Source organism: Gallus gallus (genome assembly GCF_016699485.2).
Source record: "Gallus gallus isolate bGalGal1 chromosome 31 unlocalized genomic scaffold, bGalGal1.mat.broiler.GRCg7b 31_unloc3, whole genome shotgun sequence".
In the NCBI taxonomy this organism is placed as follows: domain Eukaryota; kingdom Metazoa; phylum Chordata; class Aves; order Galliformes; family Phasianidae; genus Gallus; species Gallus gallus.
In genome coordinates, this window is record NW_024095947.1 from 56,962 (window position 1) to 78,366 (window position 21,405).

General features: G+C 60.2%; 1 protein-coding gene and 1 long non-coding RNA gene across 4 annotated transcripts; one reads left to right on the top strand and one right to left on the bottom strand.

The window, feature by feature from the left end:
• The first annotated feature begins 519 nt into the window (after positions 1–519).
• Positions 520–12,626, top strand: FUZ (fuzzy planar cell polarity protein). 3 transcript variants are annotated; one of them, XM_040656717.1, is made up of 11 exons: positions 2,003–2,137; positions 2,861–2,980; positions 3,904–3,988; positions 5,020–5,088; positions 5,332–5,430; positions 5,863–6,069; positions 7,105–7,200; positions 9,087–9,175; positions 9,499–9,563; positions 9,668–9,763; positions 12,416–12,626. In XM_040656717.1, the coding sequence occupies exons 2-11, from the start codon at positions 2,889–2,891 to the stop codon at positions 12,577–12,579; spliced, it is 1,062 nt and encodes a 353-aa protein (XP_040512651.1). In that variant the 5' UTR covers positions 2,003–2,137; positions 2,861–2,888; the 3' UTR covers positions 12,580–12,626. The 3 variants fall into 3 exon arrangements, with proteins under 3 accessions (XP_040512652.1, XP_040512651.1, XP_040512653.1); XM_040656718.2 differs by lacking the exons at positions 2,861–2,980; positions 3,904–3,988 and adding an exon at positions 520–562 and having other exon boundaries at positions 2,004–2,137; positions 12,416–12,591; XM_040656719.1 differs by lacking the exon at positions 7,105–7,200 and having other exon boundaries at positions 12,416–12,591.
• Positions 12,627–14,559: 1,933 nt separating this feature from the next.
• Positions 14,560–19,161, bottom strand: LOC121108677. Its single transcript, XR_005843347.1, has 2 exons — positions 18,974–19,161; positions 14,560–14,605 (listed from the first exon to the last, which is right to left on the bottom strand). It is a non-coding gene; the product is annotated as an uncharacterized LOC121108677 (long non-coding RNA).
• Between the last annotated feature and the right edge of the window lie 2,244 nt (positions 19,162–21,405).

The window sequence follows — 21,405 nt, forward strand, 5'->3', positions numbered from 1 at the left end:
GGGTTTTCTATAGGGCCCCTATAGGCTCCCTATGGGCTCCCTATGGGATCACTATGGGGTCCCTATGGGGTCCGTACGGGGTCCCCGCGGGGCCCCCCGGTGCGCAGCTCACTCGATGGCGGGCAGCAGGTAATGTTTGCGCAGCGTCTCGAAGTACGGCCCGAGGTTGGCGCTCCCTTCGATCACGAAGACGACGTCGGCCACCATGGCGGAGGGACCGGAAACCACCATGGATCCTCCTCCCCGCCCCCGGTGGGGTTCCGAAGCGGAAGCGGAATGAGCGAGGAAGGGAACCGGGTGAGGTGGGGGTTGAGGGGGGGGGGGAAGAGTGAGGAGCTCCGCTCGCACCCCGCCGCTCCTCCGCGCTGCTGCTCCGCTTCCGGTCGGGCGCGGCTTCGCTTCCGGTCTAGAGCGGAAAGGGTGGGGCCAAAAGCGGAAGTGGTGAGAGCGGGGGCGATGAGGGATAGGCCGAAGGACCGGAAGTGGGGTGGGTGAGACCCTCCTCTTCCGGTGTCTCGTAGCCCAGGGCAACGCGCGCTTCCGGTCGGCGCAACGCGGGGCTGTGAGTGGGGAACGGGGAGAGCGGAGGGGGAGGGCGGGAAGGGACGGGGCCAACGAGGGAGGGGCGTGGCCTCTGGGTGGGCGGGGAGTGGAGGGCGAGGGGCGGGGCTTGGGGGATAAGGGGCCAATGATTGGAGGGCGTGTTTTCAAGGGGCGGAGCTTTCGTAGGGGGCGTGGCCAGGTGTGGAGGGGCGAGGGTGGGGCTTAAGTGATGGGGGCGGGGCTTGGGGGAAGGGACCAATGAGTGAAGGGCTTTGTCTCAGGGGGCGTGGCCAGGGGAGGGGTGGGGCTTAGAGAGGGGCGGGGCCTATCGTGGGGGTGTGGCCTAAGCTGTGCCCCATAAGTGCCCCATAAGTCCCCCATAAGTGCTCTTTGTGCCTCATAAATGCCCCATAGATTCCCATGGAACCCTATAGTGTTTCATAAGTGCCCCATCGCACCCCACAAGTGGCCTGGAAGAGTTCTCTGTCCCCCGATAAGTGCCCCATAGTGCCCCACAAGTGCCCCATAAGTGTTCCCATTGCCCTATAAGTGCTCTCTGTGCCCCATAAGAGCCCCATAGTGCCCCATAAGTGCTCTCTGTGCCCTATAAATGCCTTACGTTGCCCCATAAGTGTTCCCTGTGCCCAAGTGCCCCATAAGTGCCGCATAGTCCCCCATAAGTGCTCTTAGTGCTCCATAAGTTCCCCATAGATCCCCATAGAACCTCATAGTGTTTCATAAGTGCCCCATAGTGCCCTGTAAGTGCCCCATCGTGCCCCACAAGTGGCCTGTAAGAGTTCTCTGTCCCCCATAAGTGCCCCATAGTGCCCCACAAGTGCCCCATAAGTGTTCCTATTGCCCCATAAGTTCTCTCTGTGCCCCATATGTGCCCCATAGTGGCCAATAGAACCCCATAGTGCCCCATAAGTGCCCCATAGTGCCCCATAAGTGCTCTTAGTGCACTATAAGTGCCCCATAGATCCCCATAGAACTTCGTAGTGTTTCATAAGTGCACCACAGTGCCCCACAAGTGGCCTGTAAGAGTTCTTTGCCCCCCATAAGTGCCCCACAGTGCCCCATAAGTGCTCTCTTTGCCCCATAAGTGCTCCACAGTACCCCATAGAATTCCATAGTGCCTCATATTTGCCCCATAGTGCCCCATATAACCCCATAGTGCCTCATAAGTACCTCATAGTGCCCCGTAGGGCCCCACAAGTGCCCCATAAGTTCTCTCAGTGCCCCATAAATGCCCCAGAGCATCCCATAAGTGCTCTCTGTGCCTTACAAACACCTCTTGGTGCCCCATAGCACCCCATATCCCACCCCATAGCGCCCCATGGTGCCCAATAGGGGGTGGGGCTTAAGGAGGAGGGGGCGGGGCTTCTTGGCTGGGTGGGAGGGGCTTTGCAATGCAGTAAAGAGGAGGGGCTTAAACACGGAGGGGGGGGCGTGGCTTGCAGCGAGGGGGCGTGACCTGACGACCGAGGTGGGCGTGGCCATGGAGGTGGGCGGGACTTTGCTCCTGGTGGGCGTGGCCTCGGCTTCCGGGCTGCCCTTATTCTGCCGTTCCCGGGGAGCTCCGGCCCGGATGCAGGTAAGCCCCGCCCCCTTTCCTTTAGCCCCGCCCCCGTGTCAAAACCCTGCCCCCATATCACCCATTCACTGCCCCCTTTCCTTAGCCACGCCCCCTTTCTTTTAGCCCCGCCCCCTTTGTCAAGACCACGCCCCTTGTCCCAAGCCCCAACCCAAAATCTTCAAGCCCCACCCCCTTTCCCTTAGCCCCACCCTTTCCCCGTTAACCCCGCCCTCTCATGCATAGCCCATCCCCAGACCCTCCATTCCCCACCCCCTTTCCTGAGCCCCTCCCCCTTTTCCTTAGCTCCGCCCCCTATCTCAAAACCCCACCCCTTTATGTCAAGCCCCGCCCCCTTGTCTGTCACCTCGTCGCAGTCTCGATGCCCCGCCCCCCGAGTCAAAGCCCCGCCCCATAACCTTCATCCCCTGTCCCTTCTCTTAGCCCCGCCCCTTTCCGTAGCCCCGCCCACTTTCCCAGACAGCGTCGCCTTCTCTTAGCCCCGCCCCTTTCCGTAGCCCCGCCCACTTTCCCAGGCAGCGCCGCCTTCTCTTAGCCCCGCCCCTTTCCTTAACCCCGCCCACTTTTCCAAAGCCACGCCCCCAACCTTAATTCCCCGCCCCCTTAGTCAAAACCCCGCCCCCTATCCTTCATCCCCATCCCCTTCCATTTAGCCCCGCCCCTTTTCCGGAGCCCCGCCCCCTACCCTTTAGCCCCGCCCCTTACGCTTAGCCCCGCCCCCAGCTGCCGTTCCCATTGGTCGGCGCCCTGCATGGCGTCCACGTGTTCGGGGCCGGCGGCGGCGTGGGGCTCCGTGGGGCACAGAGCGGCCGTGGGACGCTGGCCTGGAGGGGGGGGGGACAGGTAGGAGGGCAGGGCGCTATGGGGCAGGGGGAGGGGGGGGGATGTGGGGCTGAATGTTTGGGGAGGTGTGGGGCTGAACGTGTGGGGCTGGGGGATGTGTGGGGTGGGGGGTATGGGGAGATGTGGGGCTGTGAGCTATGGGGCAGGGGGATGTGTGGGGCTGAATGCGTGGGGCTGGAGGTGTGGGAAGATGTGGGGCTGGGGTGGGGGTGGGCTGATTGTGTGGGGTGGAGGGACATGGGGAGATGTGGGGCTGAATGTGTGGGGCTGGGGGATATGTGGGCGGGGCTACAGTGGTGACGCAATTGTTGATTGGGTGGCATGGAAAGGGGGCGGAGCTTCACTGTGGGTGTGGCTTCAATGGGGATGCGATTATTGATTGGGTGGTGTGGAAAGGGGGCGTGGCTTCATTGGGGCGCGGATGCAAAGGGGACACGATTATTGATTGGGTGGTGCGGAAAGGGGGCGGGGCTACACGTGGGCGTGGCTTTGTGAGTGCGGCCTGAGTGTGGCCGGAAGTGTGGGAGGCGTGGCCGGAAGTGGGCGTGACAGGAAGTGGGCGTGGTCGGAAGTGGGGAAGAGAGCGGAAGTTGGGTTCTGACCGGAAGTTGGAATGTGATCGGAAGTAGGGGAGTGACCGGAAGTGGGCGTGACTGGAGCGGAACTTGGCCGGAAGTGGGGGCGTGACCGGAAGTGGGCGTGAAAGGAAGTGGGCGTGATGGGAAGTGGGGACGTGACTGGAAGTTGGTTTCTGACCGGAAGCGGGGGGGCGTGACCGGAAGTGGCGGCTTGACCGGAAGTGGGCGTGACAGGAAGCGGGCATGATGGGAAGTGGGGACGTGAATGGAAATTGGTTTCTGACCGGAAGCGGGGGGGGGCGTGACCGGAAACGGGGGTGTGACCGGAAGTGGGTTCTTCCTCAGCGTAACACTGTTGGCGCTGAGTTCGGAGCCCGCGGCCCCGGAGGGTGAACTGAGGGCGCTGCTGGAGCGCGTGCACGGCGCCATGGTGAGCGGGCAGCCCTCTGCAACGCTGCGCACCGCCACGGGGCACGCACAGCCCCACAGCCGCCCCATAGAGCCCCACAGCACCACATACAGCCCCACAGCCGCCCCATAGAGCCCCACAGCCGCCCCATAGAGCCCTATAGTGCCCCATAGAGCCCCACAGCCGCCCCATAAAGCCCCAAAGCACCCCACAGCCGCCCCATAGAGCCCCACAGCCGCCCCATAGAGCCCTATAGTGCCCCATAGAGCCCCACAGCCGCCCCATAGAGCCCCACAGCACCATAGAGCCCCATAGAGCCCCACAGCCGCCCCATAGAGCCCCACAGTACCCCATAGTGCCCCATAGAGCCCCACAGCCGCCCCATAGAGCCCTATAGTGCCCCATAGAGCCCCACAGCCGCCCCATAGAGCCCCACAGCACCATAGAGCCCCATAGAGCCCCACAGCCGCCCCATAGAGCCCCACAGTACCCCATAGTGCCCCATAGAGCCCCACAGCCGCCCCATAGAGCCCCATACAGCCCCATAGAGGCCCATTGCACCCCATAGAGCCCCATAGAGCCCCACAGCCGCCCCATAGAGCCCCATAGCACCACATAGCGCCCCATAGAGACCCATAGTACCATATAGAGCCCCATAGAGCCCCACAGCCACCCCATAGAGCCCCATAGCACCACATAGAGCCCCATAGAGCCCCACAGCTGCCCCATAGAGCCCCATAGCACTCCATAGAGCCCCATAGAGCCCCACAGCCTCTCTATAGAGCTCCATAGCACCCCATAGAGCCCCATAGAGCCCCACAGCCTCTCTATAGAGCCCCATAGCACCCCATAGAGCCCCATAGAGCCCCACAGCCGCCCCATAGAGCCCCATAGAGCCCCACAGCCGCCCCATAGAGCCCCACAGCCACCCCATAGAGCCCCATAGCACCACATGGAGCCCTATAGCACCCCACAGAGCCCCATAGAACCCCATAGCGCCCCATAGAACCCTATAGCGCCCCACAGCGCCCCTTATTGGCCGCCCCCCGCAGGTGATGGTGATGGGGGCGGAGGAGCTGAGCGCCCCACATGGCCCCGAGAGGCTCAAGAGGGAACTGAAGGTAATTAACAGTGATTAATTAATTAGGGCTTAATTAGCATGGGGTCACTGGGGGGTAATTAGCTGCGGGGTGGTTGGTGGGGGTTAATTTGTTGGGGGGGTAATTAAGGGGGTAATTAGTGGGGAGGAGTTGGGGAGGGTCATTGTTGGGTGGTAATTAGGGGAGTAATTAGTGTGGGGTAATTAGAATGAGACAATGTGGCAATTAATGAAGGCAATTAATGATGGCGTTAATTATTGATAGCGCTGTTTCCCACTGCTGGACGCTCTGATTGGTGGAGACGTGGTGGGCGGGGCGCCGTTGCCCCGCCCCTTTACGGCCCCGCCGCGACCGGAAATGGAGGTGAGAACCACGCCCCCCACGCCGGAAGTCCCGCCCCTCCCGTGTGGGGACGGGGGATAGAAACCGGAAGTGAGGGGGCGGTGCTGTATGCGTGGACCGGAAGTGAGGGGAAATTGTGGGATAGAGGGGAAGGTTCCGACCGGAAATGGTCGGGGGGACCGACCGGAAACGGGTTCTAAGTAAAGGGACCAGAAATGGGGAGGCCGGGGGCGGATCTAAAAGAGGACCGGAAACGGGGGGGGTCCGACCGGAAATGGGAGAGGTCTGACCGGAAATGGAGGTGGCCCGACCGGAAATGGGAGGGGAAGAGCGACCGGAAATGGAGGGGGTCCCACCGGAAATGGGCGGTGTGTCCGATCGGAAATGTGCTCCGACCGGAAATGCGGGCAGTCCTAACTCGTTCCCCCCCCCCCCCCCCCCACACCCCCCCAGGCGGCGCTGCTGTCTCTCGGGGCGGCGGCGCGCTGTGGGCTGTGCTGCATTCACGGCTCCGGGGGGCGCCCTTTGGCCGCCACCGCCCCGTGGAGGGCGCTGCCCCGAAGCGACGCCGCTCTACTGGGGGCGCTCGTCACTTCCGGTGCCACCACATCCGCCGCGGCACGTGACCTTCCGGTCTTCCTGCCTCACGGGAGCCCCACGGTGAGAGCCGGAAGTGAAGCGCGTGACGCATACGTGACCCGGAAGGGAAAGCTGGGACTCATAAGTGAGCCCGTAGTGGCCCATAAGTGAGCCTTCAGGGGTTTCGTGACCCGGAAGTGGACCCTCTGCCCCATAAGTGAGGGCAGAGTGAGCCGGAAGTGACCCCCCAGACCCATAAGTGAGCCTATAGTGAGCCGGAAGTGGCCCAGAAGTGATCCCCAGTCCCATAAGTGAGCCGGAAGTGACCCTTGGAGACCCGGAAGTGATCCCCCCATAAGTGATTCCCCCCGCCCTGCAACGCCCCTATACCCCATAAGAGACCCTCTCTCTGCCCCATAAGTGCCCACCCGCCCCATAAGTGATCCCTTAGCCCCCCATAAGTGGTTCTCCCTCACCCCGTAAGTGCCCCCCCGCCCCATAGATGACTCCATAGTCCCCCATAAGTGACCCCATAGACCCCTGTAAGTGCTCCCCAGCCTCATAAGTGCCCCCCCACCCCATAAGTGCCCCCATAGTCCCCCATAAGTGACCACATAGACCCCCATAAGTGCCCCCCCCGCCCCATAAGTGACCCCATAGTCCACCATAACTGACCCCATAGACCCCCATAAGTGCCCCCCCCCCTATAAGTGACCTCATAGTCCCCCATAAGTGCTCCCTCAGCCCCATAAGTGCCCCCATAGTCCCCCATAAGTGACCACATAGACCCCCATAAGTGCCCCCATAAGTGCTCCCATAGTCCCCCATAAGTGACCCCATAGACCCCCATAAGTGCCCCCCCAGCCCCATAAGAGCCCCCCCGCCCCCTAAGTGACCCCATAGTCCCCCATAAGTGACCCCATAGACCCCCATAATCCCCCCCGCCCCATAAGTGCCCCCCACCCCATAAGTGACGCCATAGTCCCCCATAAGTGCTCCCTCAGCCCCATAAGAGCCCCCCCCGCCCCATAAGTGCCCCCATAGTCCCCCATAAGTGACCCCATAGACCCCCATAAGTGCCCCCCCCGCCCCATAAGTGCCCCCCCCCCCCCCCAGGTGCCTCTGCGGCTGTTGGTGCTGCCATTGGTTGGGGGTCTTTGGCTGCTGATGCTCTGCGGCCCTCAGCCCTCCCTGCAGTGCGCGGCCACACAGGTGGGGGGAGCAATGTGTGGGGCTGGGAGGCAATGGGGGGGGAATGTGTGGGGCTGGGGGGGGCTGGGAAGGGCAATGTGTGGGGCTGGGGGGGCAATGGGGGGAGAAGTGTGGGGCTGGGGGGGGCTGGGAAGGGCAATGTGTGGGGCTGGGGGTGCAATGGGGGGAGAAGTGTGGGGCTGGGGGGGGCTGGGAAGGGCAATGTGTGGGGCTGGGGGGGCAATGGGGGGAGAAGTGTGGGGCTGGGGGGGGGCTGGGAAGGGCAATGTGTGGGGCTGGGGGGGCAATGGGGGGAGAAGTGTGGGGCTGGGGGGGGCTGGGAAGGGCAATGTGTGGGGCTGGGGGGGCAATGGGGGGAGAAGTGTGGGGCTGGGGGGGGGCTGGGAAGGGCAATGTGTGGGGCTGGGGGGGCAATGGGGGGGGCAATGGGGGGAGAAGTGTGGGGCTGGGGAGGCTGGGAAGGGCAATATGTGGGGCTGGGAGGGAGTACAGTGTGGGGCTGGGGGGGGGCAGAGGGCAGGAATGTGTGGGGCTGGGGGTGCAATCTGTGGGGCTGGGGGGCAATGGGGGGCCTGGGGGGGCTGGGAAGAACGATGTGTGGGGCTGGAGGGGCAAAGTGTGGGGCTGGGGAGGGCTGGAGGGGCTGAGAAGGGCAATGTGTGGGGCTGAGGGGGGACGGGGGGGGAAGTGTGGGGCTGGGGGGGTCTTGGGGGTCACTTATGGGGCAGAGGGGGTACTTGGGGGTCAGATGTGGGGCACTGGGGGGGCACTTATGGGGCAGGGGGGCACTTATGGGGGAGAAGGGGCACTTAGGGGGCAGAGGGAGCATTGGGGGGGTACTTATGGGGCAGGGGGGGCACTTATGGGGCAGAAGGGGCACTTAGGGGGCAGAGGGAGCCCTGGGGGGGCACTTATGGGGCAGGGGGGGCACTTGGGGTTCAGATGTGGGGCACTGGGGGCACTTGGGGGGCACTTATGGTTCAGATGTGGGGCACTGGGGGTCTCTTATGGGGCAGGGAGGGCACTTATGGGGCAGAGGGGGCACTTATGGGGCAAGGGGGCACCTGGGGGGCACTTATGGGGCACCTGGGGGGCACTTGGGGGTCAGATGTGGGGCACTGGGGGTCACTTGGGGGGCACTGGGGGTCACTTATGGGGCAGGGGGGGCACTTGAGGGTCAGATGTGGGGCACTGGGGGGCACTTGGGGGGCACTTATGGGTCAGATGTGGGGCACTGGGGGTCTCTTATGGGGCAGGGAGGGCACTTATGGGGCAGAGGGGGCACTTATGGGGCAAGGGGGCACCTGGGGGGCACTTATGGGGCAGAGGGGGCACTTGGGGGTCAGATGTGGGGCACTGGGGGTCTCTTATGGGGGCACTGGGGGACACTTATGGGGCAGGGGGGGGCACTTGGGGGTCAGATGTGGGGCACTGAGGGTCTCTTATGGGGCAGGGGGGGCACTTATGGGGCAGAGGGAGCACTTATGGGGCAAGGGGGCACCTGGGGGGCACTTATGGGGCAGAGGGGGCACTTGGGGGTCAGAGGTGGGGCACTGGGGGTCACTTGGGGGGCACTGGGGGTCACTTATGGGGCAGGGGGTGCACTTGGGGGTCAGATGTGGGACACTGGGGGGCACTATGGGGGCACTGGGGGTCACTTATGGGGCAGGGGGGCACTTGGGGGTCAGATGTGGGGCACTGAGGGTCTCTTACGGGGCAGGGGGGGCACTTATGGGGCAGAGGGGGCACTTATGGGGCAAGGGGGCACCTGGGGGGCACTTATGGGGCAGGGGGGGCACTTGGGGGTCAGATGTGGGGCACTGGGGGGCACTTAGGGGGCACTTGGGGGTCTAGCCCCCCAACTTGTGCCCCCCCCCTCCCCCCAGCTCGTGCCCCACTTTTTGGGTCCCGCTGTGGAACCGCTGCGGCGCTGCGCCCGACCCCCCCCGGCCCCACTGCCCCCCAACGTCATGGCGTGAGTGGGGCTGAGACCCATAAGTGGGGGGTGGGACCCCCAAGTGTGGGGCTGGGAGCCATAAGTGGGTGGTTGGACCCATAAGTGGGGGGGGGTGAGGGAGCTGAGACCCATAAGTGGGGGGGGGCTGAGATCCATAAGTGTGGGGTGGGACCCATAAGTTGGGGGTTAGGACCCATAAGTGTGGGGTGGGACCCATAAGTGTGGTTCCTGCCCCATAAATGTGGGTCCAGCCCCACAAATGTGGGTCCCAGCCCCATAAGTGTGGGTCCTACCCCATAAGTGTTGGTCCCAGCCCCATAAGTGTGGGTCCTGCCCCACAGATATCTCCTCATTGACCGCCAGCACTGCACCTCCCATAGCGGTGTGGGTCCGGGGGGGTCACAAAGTGAGTCGTCCATTCCCCCCCCCCCCCGCCCCACATCTCTGCCCCACATCCCCGCCCCACACTGACTCCCCACCTCCCCCTCCCCCCCCACTTCTGCCCCATAGATTCGCCGCTGCCCCCCCGGCGCTATGGGGCGGCCCTACGGCGGATGAAGGCGCTGCTGGTGGAGCGTTACTGCCCCGAGGGGGGGGGAGGAGCAGGTATGGGGCGGGGGGGGCACTTATGGGGCACATGGGGGGGGAATTGGGGGGCTGGGGGGCGCTGGGGGGCACTCATGGGGCATTTGGGGGGCACTTGGAGGTCTGGGGGGGCACTGAGGGCTCTGGAGAGGCACTTATGGGGCACATGGGGGGAAATTGGGGGGGTCTGGGCACACTTGGGGGGCGCTGGGGGGGGAATTGGGGGTCTGAGGGGGCACTTATGGGGCACATGGGGGGAAATTGGGGGGTCTGGGGGACACTTGGGGGTCTGGGGGGCCACTTGGGGGGCGCTGGGGGGAATTGGGGGTCTGGGGGGCACTTGGGGGGCGCTGGGGGGGAAATTGGGGGTCTGGGCGGGCACTTGGGGTGGGGGGGGCACTTATGGGGTGCAATGGGAGGCAAAAGTGTGGGTCTGGGGGGCATTTGGAGGGCACTCGGGGGTCTGGGGGGCACTTATGGGGCACATGGGGGAACCTGGGGGTCTGGGGGGCATTTGGGGGGTGCTGGGGGGGAAATTTGGGGTCTGAGGGGCACTTATGGGGCTCTGAGGGGGGGAATTGGGGGTCTGGGGGGCACTTATGGGGCACATGGGGAGGGAATTGGGGGTCTGGGGGGGCACTTATGGGGCACATAGGGGGGGAAACTGGGGTCTGGGGGGCACTTGGGGGTCTGGGGGGGCACTTATGGGGCACATGGGGGGAATTGGGGGTCTGGGGGGGCACTTGGGGGTCTGGGGGGGCACTTATGGGGCACATGGGGGGAATTGGGGGTCTGGGGGGGCACTTGGGGGTCTGGGAGGGCACTTATGGGGCACATGGGTGGAAATTGGGGGTCTGGGGGGCACTTGGGGGGCACTGGGGGGGAAATTTGGGGTCTAGGGGGGAAATTGGGGGTCTGGGGGGGCACTTGGGGGTCTGGGAGGGCACTTATGGGGCAATGGGAGGCAAAAGTGGGGGGTCTGGGGGGCATTTGGGGGGCACTTGGGGGTCTGGGGGGCACTTATGGGGCAGATGGGAAGTTGGGGGGTCTGGAGGGCACTTGGGGGGCGCTGAGGGGGGGGAATTGGGGGTCTGAGGGGGCACTTGGGGGTCTGGGGGGCCACTTGGGGGGCGCTGGTGGGGGAATTGGGGGTCTGGGGGGACACTTATGGGGCACATGGGGGGGGAATTGGGGGTCTGGGGGCACTTGGGGGGCACTGGGGGGGAAATTTGGGGTCTAGGGGGGAAATTGGGGGTCTGGGGGGCAATTGGGGGGCGCTGGGGGGGGGGAATTGGGGGCCTGGGGGGGCACTTGGGGGGCTGGGGGGGGAAATTTGGGGGTTCCCCCCCCCACTTATGGGTCGCAGCCCCACACTTGGGCGTCCCCCCCCACCTTTATCGCTCCCCCCTCCTACTTATGGGTCACCCCTCACTTATGGGTCCCAGCCCCACATTTAGGGGTGCTCCCCCCTCCTTTATCGCTCCCCCCCCCCCTTATGGGTCCCCCCCCCCCCCCACTTATGGGTCCCAGCCCCACACTTAGGGGTCCCCCCCCCTTATGGCTCTCCCCCCCACTTATGGGTTCCCCCCCACTTATGGCTCCCAGCCCCACATTTAGGGGACCCCCCCCCTTATAGCTCCCCCCCCACTGATGGGCCCCCCCCTTTTTGCCCCTCCCCCCCCCACTTATGGGTGCCCCCCCCCACTTATGGGTCCCAGCCCCACACTTGGGGGTCCCCCCCTTTTATCGCTCCCTTCTCCTAATTATGGGTCACCCCCCACTTATGGGTCCCCCCCCCACTTATGGCTCCCAGCCCCACATTTAGGGGTCCCCCCCCATTTATACCTCCCCCCACCCACCAGTGGGCCCCCCCACAACTTATGGGTCCCCCCCCCACTTATGGCTCCCAGCCCCACATTTAGGGGTCCCCCCCACTTATACCTCCCCCCACACACCTATGCCCCCCCCCCCCCAACTTATGGCTCCCCACCCCCCAATTATGGGTCCCAGCCCCACATTTAGGGGTCCCCCCCCACATATACTTCCCCCCCCCACTTATGTGCCCCCACCCCAACTTATGGCTCCCCTCCCCACTTATGGGTCCCAGCCCCACACTTGGGGGTCGCCCCCCCTTATTGCTCCCCCCTCCTACTTATGGCTCCCCCCCCCACTGATGGGCCCCCCCTTTTTTGCCCCTCCCCCCCCCCCCCTTATGGCTCCCCCCCCCACTTATGGGTCCCAGCCCCACACTTGGGGGTCCCCCCCCTTTATCGCTCCCTTCTCCTAATTATGGGTCACCCCCCACTTATGGGTCCCCCCCCCACTTATGGCTCCCAGCCCCACATTTAGGGGTCCCCCCCCATTTATACCTCCCCCCACCCACCAATGGGCCCCCCCCACAACTTATGGGTCCCCCCCCCCACTTATGGGTCCCAGCCCCACACTTGGGGGTCCCCCCCACTTATACCTCCCCCCACACACCTATGGGCCCCCCCCCCCCCAACTTATGGCTCCCCCCCCCCCCACTTATGGCTCCCAGCCCCACATTTAGGGGTCCCCCCCCACTTATACCTCCCCCCACCCACCTATGGCTCCCCCCCCCCCCACTTATGGGTCCCAGCCCCACACTTGGGGGTCCCCCCTCCTTATCGCCCCCCCCCCCCCTCCCCTCAGTTGCCCCCCCCCGGCTGTGCTACGCTGCCCTCCCCACCGTCACCGCCTGCCTTCTGCTGGCCCCCCCCCGGCTGCTGCTGCTGCTGCTGCTGCCCCACAGCGCCCCACGGCGCTGCCTATGGGGCACAGCACAGCGGGCGCTGCAGGCATTGGGGGGGTCCTGAAACGTCGCCCCCCCCCCCCCATGGGGTAATAAATGGGTTTCTATGGGGCACTATGGGGTCTCTATGAGTCACTGCGGGTCTCTATGGGTCTCTATGAGTCACTATGGGGTCTCTATGGGGCACTATGGGGTCTCTATGGGACTCTATGGGTCACTATGGGTCCCTGTGGGGTCACTACGGGTCTCTATGGGTCTCTGTGGGTCACTATGGGGTCTCTATGGGTACCTATTGGTCCCTATGGGGCTCTATGGGGCTCTGTGGGGTGCTATGGGTCTCTATGGGCCAATATGGGGTCTCTATGGGGTCTCTATGGGGCTCTGTGGGGTCTCTATAAGGCACTGTGGGTCCCTATGGGTCCCTATGGGTCTCTATGGGGCTCTGTGGGGTCTCTATAGGGCACTATTGGTCCCTATGAGGTCTCTATGGGGCACCATGGGGTCTTTATTGGGCACTATGGGTCTCTATGGGTCCCGATGGGGCACTATGGGGTCTGTATGCGTCCCTATGGGGTCTGTATGGGGCGCTATGGGGCACTGTTAGTCCCTATGGGTCTCTATGGGACTCTGTGGAGTCTCCATAGGGCACTATTGGTCCCTATGAGGTCTCTATGGGGCACCATGGGGTCTTTATTGGGCCCTGTGGGGTCTCTATGGGTCCCGATGGGGCACTATGGGGTCTGTATGCGTCCCTATGGGGTCTGTATGGGGCGCTATGGGGCACTGTTGGTCCCTATGGCGTCTCTATGGGTTTCTATGTGAACCTATGAGTCTCTATGGGTCTCTATGGGGTTCCTGTGGGTCCCTATGGGGTCTCTATGGGGCTCTGTGGGAACTCTATAGGGCAGTATCTGTCCCTATGGGGTCTCTATGGGGCACTATGGGGTCTTTATTGGGCACTATGGTGTCTCTGTGGGTCTCTACGGGTCACTATGGGGCTCTATGGGGCGCTACTGGGTCTCTATGGGTCTCTATGGGGTTTCTATGGGGCTCTGTGGGATCTCTATAAGGCACTATTGGTCCCTATGGGGCACCATGGGGTCTTTATGGGGCACTATGGGGTCTCTATGGGTCCCGATGGGGCACTAAGGGGTCTGTATGCGTCCCTATGGAGTCTCTATGGGGCGCTATGGGGCACTGTTGGTCACTATGGGGTCTCTATGGGGCTCTATGCGACCCTATGAGTCTCTATGGGTCTCTATGGGTCGCTATGGGGTCCCTGTGGGTCCCTATGGGGTCTCTATGGGACACCATGGGGTCTTAATTGGGCACTATGGGTCTCTATGGGGCTCTATGCGACCCTATGAAAGTCTATGGGTCTCTATGGGTCGCTATGGGGTCCCTGTGGGTCCCTATGGGGTCTCTATGGGACACCATGGGGTCTTAATTGGGCACTATGGGTCTCTATGGGGCTCTATGCGACCCTATGAAAGTCTATGGGTCTCTATGGGTTGCCATGGGGTCCCTGTGGGTTCCTATGGGGTCTCTATGGGGCACCATGGGGTCTCTATGGGTCTCTATGGGTCTCTGTGGGGTATCTATGAGTCACTATGGGGTCTCTATGGGTCTCTATGGAGTCCCTATGGGTCTCTATGGGCTCTGTGGGGCTCTGTGGGGTATCTATGAGTCTCTATGGGTCTCTGTGGGTCCGTATGGGGTCCCTATGGGACTCTGTGGGCCTCTATGGGTCTCTATGGGTCACTATGGGGTCCCTATGGGTCTCTATGGGTCGCTATGGGGCTCAATGGGACCTCTGTGGGGCACTGTTGGTCCCTATGGGGTCTCTATGTGTTCTTTATGGGGCACTGTTGGTCCTTATGGGTCTCTATGCAACCCTATGAGTATCTGTGTCTCTATGGGGTCCCTGTGGGGTCTCTATGTGTCTCTATGGGTCGCTATGGGGCTGGAGGGGTCACTTATGGGGCTGGGGGGACACTTATGGGGCAGCCCCACGGCGCAGAGGACGGACAGACGGAGGCGGTCGGACGGACACACTGCATTTATTGGCACTGCGGGCGGCGATGCAACACCTGTGGGAAACGGAGAGCCCCAAAATCCCCCCATTTCAGCCCAAAAAGGAGCCCCAAAATCCTCACATTTCAGCCCAAAAATGGATCCCCAAATTCCCCCATTTCAGCCCAAAAACGAGTCTTAAAATCCCCCCATTTTGGCCCAAAAATGAACCCCCAAATCCCCCCATTTCAACCCCAAAAAGAGCCCCCAAACCCCCCAATTTTACCCCAAAAATGAACCCCAAAAGCCCCCCTTTTCAGCCCAAAAATGAGCCCCAAAATCCACAAATTTCAGCCCAAAAATGAACCCCCAAAATCCCCCATTTCAGCCTAAAAAAGAGCCCCCCAAACCCCCCATTTTTACCCCAAAAACGAACCCCAAAAGCCCCCAATTTCAGCCCAAAAAAGAGCCCCCAAATCCCCCCATTTCAGCCCAAAAAGGAGCCCCAAAGTCCCCCAATTTCAGCCCAAAAATGAGCCCCAAAATCCTCAAATTTCAGCCCAAAAATGGACCCCCAAATTCCCCCATTTCAGCCCAAAAAAGAGCCCCAAAACCCCCCATTTTTACCCCAAAAACGAACCCCAAAAGCCCCCAATTTCAGCCCAAAAAAGAGCCCCCAAATCCCCCCATTTCAGCCCAAAAAGGAGCCCCAAATCCCCCCGATTTTACCCCAAAAACGAACCCCAAAACCCCCCAATTTTACTCCAAAAATGAACCCGAAAATCCCCCAATTTCACCCCAAAAATGAGCCCCCAAAATCCCCCCATTTCAGCCCCCAAAAGAGCCCCCAAACTCCCCGATTTTACCCCAAAAACGAACCCCAAAAGCCCCCAATTTCAGCCCAAAAATGAGCCCCGAAATCCCCCAATTTCAGCCCAAAAATGAGCCCCAAAATCCTCAAATTTCAGCCCAAAAATGGACCCCCAAAATCCCCCATTTCAGCCAAAAAAAGAGCCCCCAAACCCCCCATTTTTACCCCAAAAACGAACCCCAAAAGCCCCCAATTTCAGCCCAAAAAAGAGCCCCCAAATCCCCCCATTTCAGCCCAAAAATGGACCCCAAATCCCCCAATTTTACCCCAAAAATGAGCCTCAAAATCTCCCAATTTCAGCCCAAAAATGAGCCCCCAAATCCTCAAATTTAAGCCCAAAAATGAACCCTGAAATCCCCCCTTTTCAGCCCAAAAATGAGCCCCCAAAATCCCCCAATTTCAGCCCAAAAAAGAGCACCAAACCCCTCAATTTTACCCCAAAAACGAACCCAAAATCCTCAAATTTCAGCCCAAAAATGGACCCCAAAATCCCCCCATTTCAGCCCAAAAAAGAGCACCAAACCCCCCAATTTTACCCCAAAAACGAACCCCAAAAGCCCCCAATTTCAGCCCAAAAATGAGCCCCCAAAATCCCCCAATTTGGGCCCAAAAATGAACCCCAAAATCCCCCCATTTCAGCCCAAAAATGGACCCTGAAATCCCCCCATTTCAGCCCAAAAAGGAGCCCCAAAGTCCCCCAATTTCAGCCCAAAAATGAGATCCCAAATCCTCAAATTTCAGCCCAAGAATGGACCCCAAAATCCCCCCATTTCAGCCCCAAAAAGAGCACCAAACCCCCCAATTTTACCCCAAAAACAAACCCCAAAAGCCCCCAATTTCAGCCCAAAAATGAGCCCCCAAAATCCCCCAATTTGGGCCCAAAAATGAACCCCAAAATCCCCCCATTTCAGCCCAAAAATGGACCCCCAAACCCCCCAATTTTACACCAAAAACAAACCCCAAAAGCCCCCAATTTCAGCCCAAAGAAGAGCCCCCAAATCCCCCCATTTCACCCCAAAAAAGAGCTCCCAAATTCCCCCAATATGGGCCCAAAAATGAACCCCGAAATCCCCCCATTTCAGCCCAAAAATGGACCCCCAAACCCCCCAATTTTACCCCAAAAACAAACCCCAAAAGCCCCCAATTTGGGCCCAAAAATGAGCCCCCAAAATCCCCCAATTTGGGCCCAAAAATGAACCCCAAAATCCCCCCATTTCAGCCCAAAAATGGACCCCCAAACCCCCCAATTTTACCCCAAAAATGAACCCCAAAAGCCCCCAATTTCAGCCCAAAAATGAACCCCGAAATCCCCCCATTTCAGCCCAAAAATGGACCCCCAAATCCCCCAATTTTACCCCAAAAATGAGTCCCAAAATCCCCCAATTTCAGCCCCAAAATGGACCCCCAATTTCCCCCATTTCAGCCCAAAAAAGAGCACCAAACCCCCCAATTTTACCCCAAAAACAAACCCCAAAAGCCCCCAATTTCAGCCCAAAAATGAACCCGAAAATCCCCCAATTTCACCCCAAAAATGAACCCCCAAATCCCCCCATTTCAGCCCAAAAATGGACCCCCAAACCCCCCAATTTTACCCCAAAAACAAACCCCAAAAGCCCCCAATTTCAGCCCAAAGAAGAGCCCCCAAATCCCCCCATTTCACCCCAAAAAAGAGCTCCCAAATTCCCCCAATATGGGCCCAAAAATGAACCCCGAAATCCCCACATTTCAGCCCAAAAATGGACCCCCAAACCCCCCAATTTTACCCCAAAAACAACCCCCAAAAGCCCCCAATTTGGGCCCAAAAATGAGCCCCCAAAATCCCCCAATTTGGGCCCAAAAATGAACCCCAAAATCCCCCCATTTCAGCCCAAAAATGGACCCCCAAACCCCCCAATTTTACCCCAAAAATGAACCCCAAAAGCCCCCAATTTCAGCCCAAAAATGAGCCCCCAAATCCCCCCATTTCAGCCCAAAATTGGACCCCCAAATCCCCCAATTTGGGCCCAAAAATGAACCCAAAATCCCCCAATTTCAGCCCAAAAATGAGATCCCAAAATCCCCCAATTTGGGCCCAAAAATGAACTCCAAAATCCCCCCATTTCAGCCCAAAAAAGAGCACCAAACCCCCCAATTTTACCCCAAAAACAAACCCCAAAAGCCTCCAATTTCAGCCCAAAGAAGAGCCCCAAAATCCCCCAATTTGGGCCCAAACATGAACCCCGAAATCCCCCCATTTCAGCCCCAAAATGGACCCCCAAATTCCCCCATTTCAGCCCCAAAAAGAGCCCCAAACCCTCCAATTTTACCCCAAAAACGAACCCCAAAAGCCCCCAATTTCAGCCCAAAAATGAACCCCGAAATCCCCCCATTTCAGCCCAAAGAAGAGCCCCCAAATCCCCCCATTTCAGCCCAAAATTGGACCCCCAAACCCCCCAATTTCAGCCCCAAAATGGATCCAAATCCCCCAATTTTACCCCAAAAATGAGCTCCAAAAATCCCCCAATTTCAGCCCAAAAGAGAGTCCCAAAATCCCCCAATTTCAGCCCCAAAATGAGCCCCAAAAGCCCCCAATTTCAGCCCCAAAAAGAGCCCCCAACACCCCCGATTTTACCCCAAAAACGAACCCCAAAACCCCCCAATTTTACTCCAAAAATGAACCCGAAAATCCCCCAATTTCACCCCAAAAATGAGCCCCCAAAATCCCCCCATTTCAGCCCCCAAAAGAGCCCCCAAATCCTCCAATTTCACCCCAAAAATCTGTCCCCAAATGCCCAAATTTCGCCCCAAGAAGAGCCCCAAAATCCCCAAATCTCACCCCAAAAAAGAGCCCAAAATCCCACATTTGGCCCCAAATTTCAGCCCAAAACACTCAAAAATCCCAAATCTGACCCCAAAAAGACCCCCAAAAGACCCCATAATCCCAAATCCAATCCCCCAAAAGACCCCAAAAGACCCCAAAATCCCAATTCCCCCCGCAAACATCCCAAAATCCCAAATTCAACCCCCAAAAGACCCCAAAATCCAACCCCCCATAAGACCCCAAAATCCCAAATCCAACCCCCAAAAAGACCCCAAAAGACCCCAAAATCCCAAATCCAACCCCTGAAAGATTCCAAAAAGACCCCAAAAGACCCCAAAATCCCAAATCCAACCCTCAAAAAGACCCCAAAAGATCCCAGAAGACCCCAAAATCCCAAATCCCCCCCAAAAGACCCCAAAATCCCAAATCCAACCCTCAAAAAGACCCCAAAAAGACCCCAAAATCCCAAATCCAACCCCCGAAAGACTCCAAAAAGACCCCAAAAGACCCCAAAATCCCAAATCCCCCCCAAAAAACCCCAAAATCCCAAATCAAACCCTCAAAAAGACCCCAAAAGACCCCCAAATCCCAAATCCAACCCCCAAAAGACACCAGAAAGACCCAAAAAGACCCCAAAATCCCCCCCAAAAGACCCCAAAATCCCAAATCCCCCCAAAAATACCCCAAAAAAGACCCCAAAATCCCAAATCCCACCCCCAAAAGACCCCCAAATCCCAAAGCGACCCCAAATGGCCCCAAATCGCAGCGTCTCACCCCAAAACGCCGCTCTGCGATGCGATCCTCATTGGGGCACTGCGGGGAGAGAACAGCGCTGCCCCACTGCGCCCCATACAGACCCCATAGGGATCCCATATGGACCCCATTGGGACCCCATGGATACCCCATAGAGACCCCATAGGGATCCCATAGGGACCCCATAGGGATCCCCATAGAGACCCCATAGGGACCCATAAAGACCCCATAGAGACCCCATGGATACCCCATAGAGACCCCATAGGGATCCCATAGGGACCCCATAGATACCCCATAGAGACCCCATAGGGATCCCATAGAGACCCCATAGAGACCCATAAAGCCCCACTGGGACCCATAGAGACCCCATAGAGACCCCATAGGGACCCCATAGAGAACCCATAAGGATCCCATAGGGACCCCATAGAGACCCCATGGATACCCCATAGGGATCCCATTGGGACCCCATGGATACCCCATAGACACCCCATTGAGACCCCATGGGGACCCCATAGGGACCCCATAGAGAAGCCATAAGGATCCCATAGGGACCCCATAGAGACCCCATAGGGATCCCATAGAGACCCCATAGAGACTCATAGAGACCCCACTGGGACCCATAAAGACCCCATAGAGACCCCATAGGGATCCCATTAGGACCCCATAGAGACCCATAAAGCCCCATAGAGCCCCACAGCCGCCCCATAGAGCCCCATAGAGCCCCATAGAGCCCCATAGAGCCCACAGCCGCCCCATAGAGCCCCATAAAGCCCCATAGAGCCCCACAGCCGCCCCATAGAGCCCCATAGAGCCCCATAGAGCCCCACAGCCGCCCCATAGAGCCCCATAGAGCCCCATAGGGACCCCATAGAGAAGCCATAAGGATCCCATAGGGACCCCATAGCCGCCCCATAGGGATCCCATAGAGACCCCATAGAGACTCATAGAGACCCCACTGGGACCCATAAAGACCCCATAGAGATCCCATAGGGATCCCATTAGGACCCCATAGAGCCCCATAAAGCCCCATAGAGCCCCACAGCCGCCCCATAGAGCCCCATAGAGCCCCATAGAGCCCCACAGCCGCCCCATAGAGCCCCATAGAGCCCCACACCCGCCCCATACAGCCCCATAGAGCCCCATAGAGCCCCACAGCCGCCCCATAGAGCCCCATAGAGCCCCACAGCCGCCCCATAGAGCCCCATAGAGCCCCATAGAGCCCCACACCCGCCCCATAGAGCCCCATAGAGCCCCATAGAGCCCCACAGCCGCCCCATAGAGCCCCATAGAGCCCCATAGAGCCCCATAGAGCCCCACAGCCACCCCATAGAGCCCCATAGAGCCCCATAGAGACCCATAGAGCCCCACAGCCGCCCCATACAGCCCCATAGAGCCCCATAGAGCCCCACAGCCGCCCCATAGAGCCCCATAGAGCCCCATAGAGCCCCATAGAGCCTCATAGAGCCCAATAGCCGCCCCATAGAGCCCCATGGAGCCCCATAGAGCCCCATAGAGACCCATAGCCGCCCCATAGAGCCCCATAGAGCCCCATAGAGCCCCATAGCCGCCCCATAGAGCCCCATAGAGCCCCATAGAGCCCCACAGCCGCCCCATAGAGCCCCATAGAGCCCCATAGAGCCCCATAGCCGCCCCATAGAGCCCCATAGAGCCCCATAGAGCCCCATAGCCGCCCCATAGAGCTTCATAGAGCCCCATAGAGCCCCATAGCCGCCCCATAGAGCCCCATAGAGCCCCATAGAGCCCCATAGCCGCCCCATAGAGCCCCATAGAGCCCCATAGAGCCCCATAGCCGCCCCATAGAGCCCCATAGAGCCCCATAGAGCCCCATAGCCGCCCCATAGAGCCCCATAGAGCCCCATAGCCGCCCCATAGAGCCCCATAGAGCCCCATAGAGCCCCATAGCCGCCCCATAGAGCCCCATAGAGCCCCATAGAGCCCCATAGCCGCCCCTTAGAGCCCCATAGAGCCCCATAGAGCCCCACAGCCGCCCCATAGAGCCCCATAGAGCCCCATAGAGCCACATAGAGCCCCATAGCCGCCCCATAGAGCCCCATAGAGCCCCACAGCCGCCCCATAGAGCCCCATAGAGCCCCATAGAGCCCCATAGCCGCCCCATAGAGCCCCACAGCCGCCCCATAGAGCCCCATAGCCGCCCCATAGAGCCCCATAGAGCCCCATAGAGCCCCACAGCCGCCCCATATTGCCCCATAGAGCCCCACAGCCGCCCCACAGCCGCCCCATAGAGCCCCATAGAGCCCCATAGCCGCCCCATAGAGCCCCATAGAGCCCCATAGAGCCCCATAGGCGCCCCATAGAGCCCCATAGAGCCCCATAGCCGCCCCATAGAGCCCCATAGAGCCCCATAGAGCCCCATAGCCGCCCCATAGAGCCCCATAGAGCCCCATAGCCGCCCCATAGAGCCCCATAGAGCC

What these genes read in the sequence shown, in the direction of transcription:
- FUZ (XM_040656717.1), top strand. Translation starts at nt 2,889, where the DNA reads ATGGCGTCCACGTGTTCGGGGCCGGCGGCGGCGTGGGGCTCCGTGGGG. An exon ending in CCTGGAGGGGGGGGGGACAG is followed by an intron (nt 2,981 to 3,903) that starts GTAGGAGGGCAG and finishes GTTCTTCCTCAG; the next exon opens with CGTAACACTGTTGGCGCTGA. An exon ending in CGAGGGGGGGGGAGGAGCAG is followed by an intron (nt 9,764 to 12,415) that starts GTATGGGGCGGG and finishes CCCTCCCCTCAG; the next exon opens with TTGCCCCCCCCCGGCTGTGC.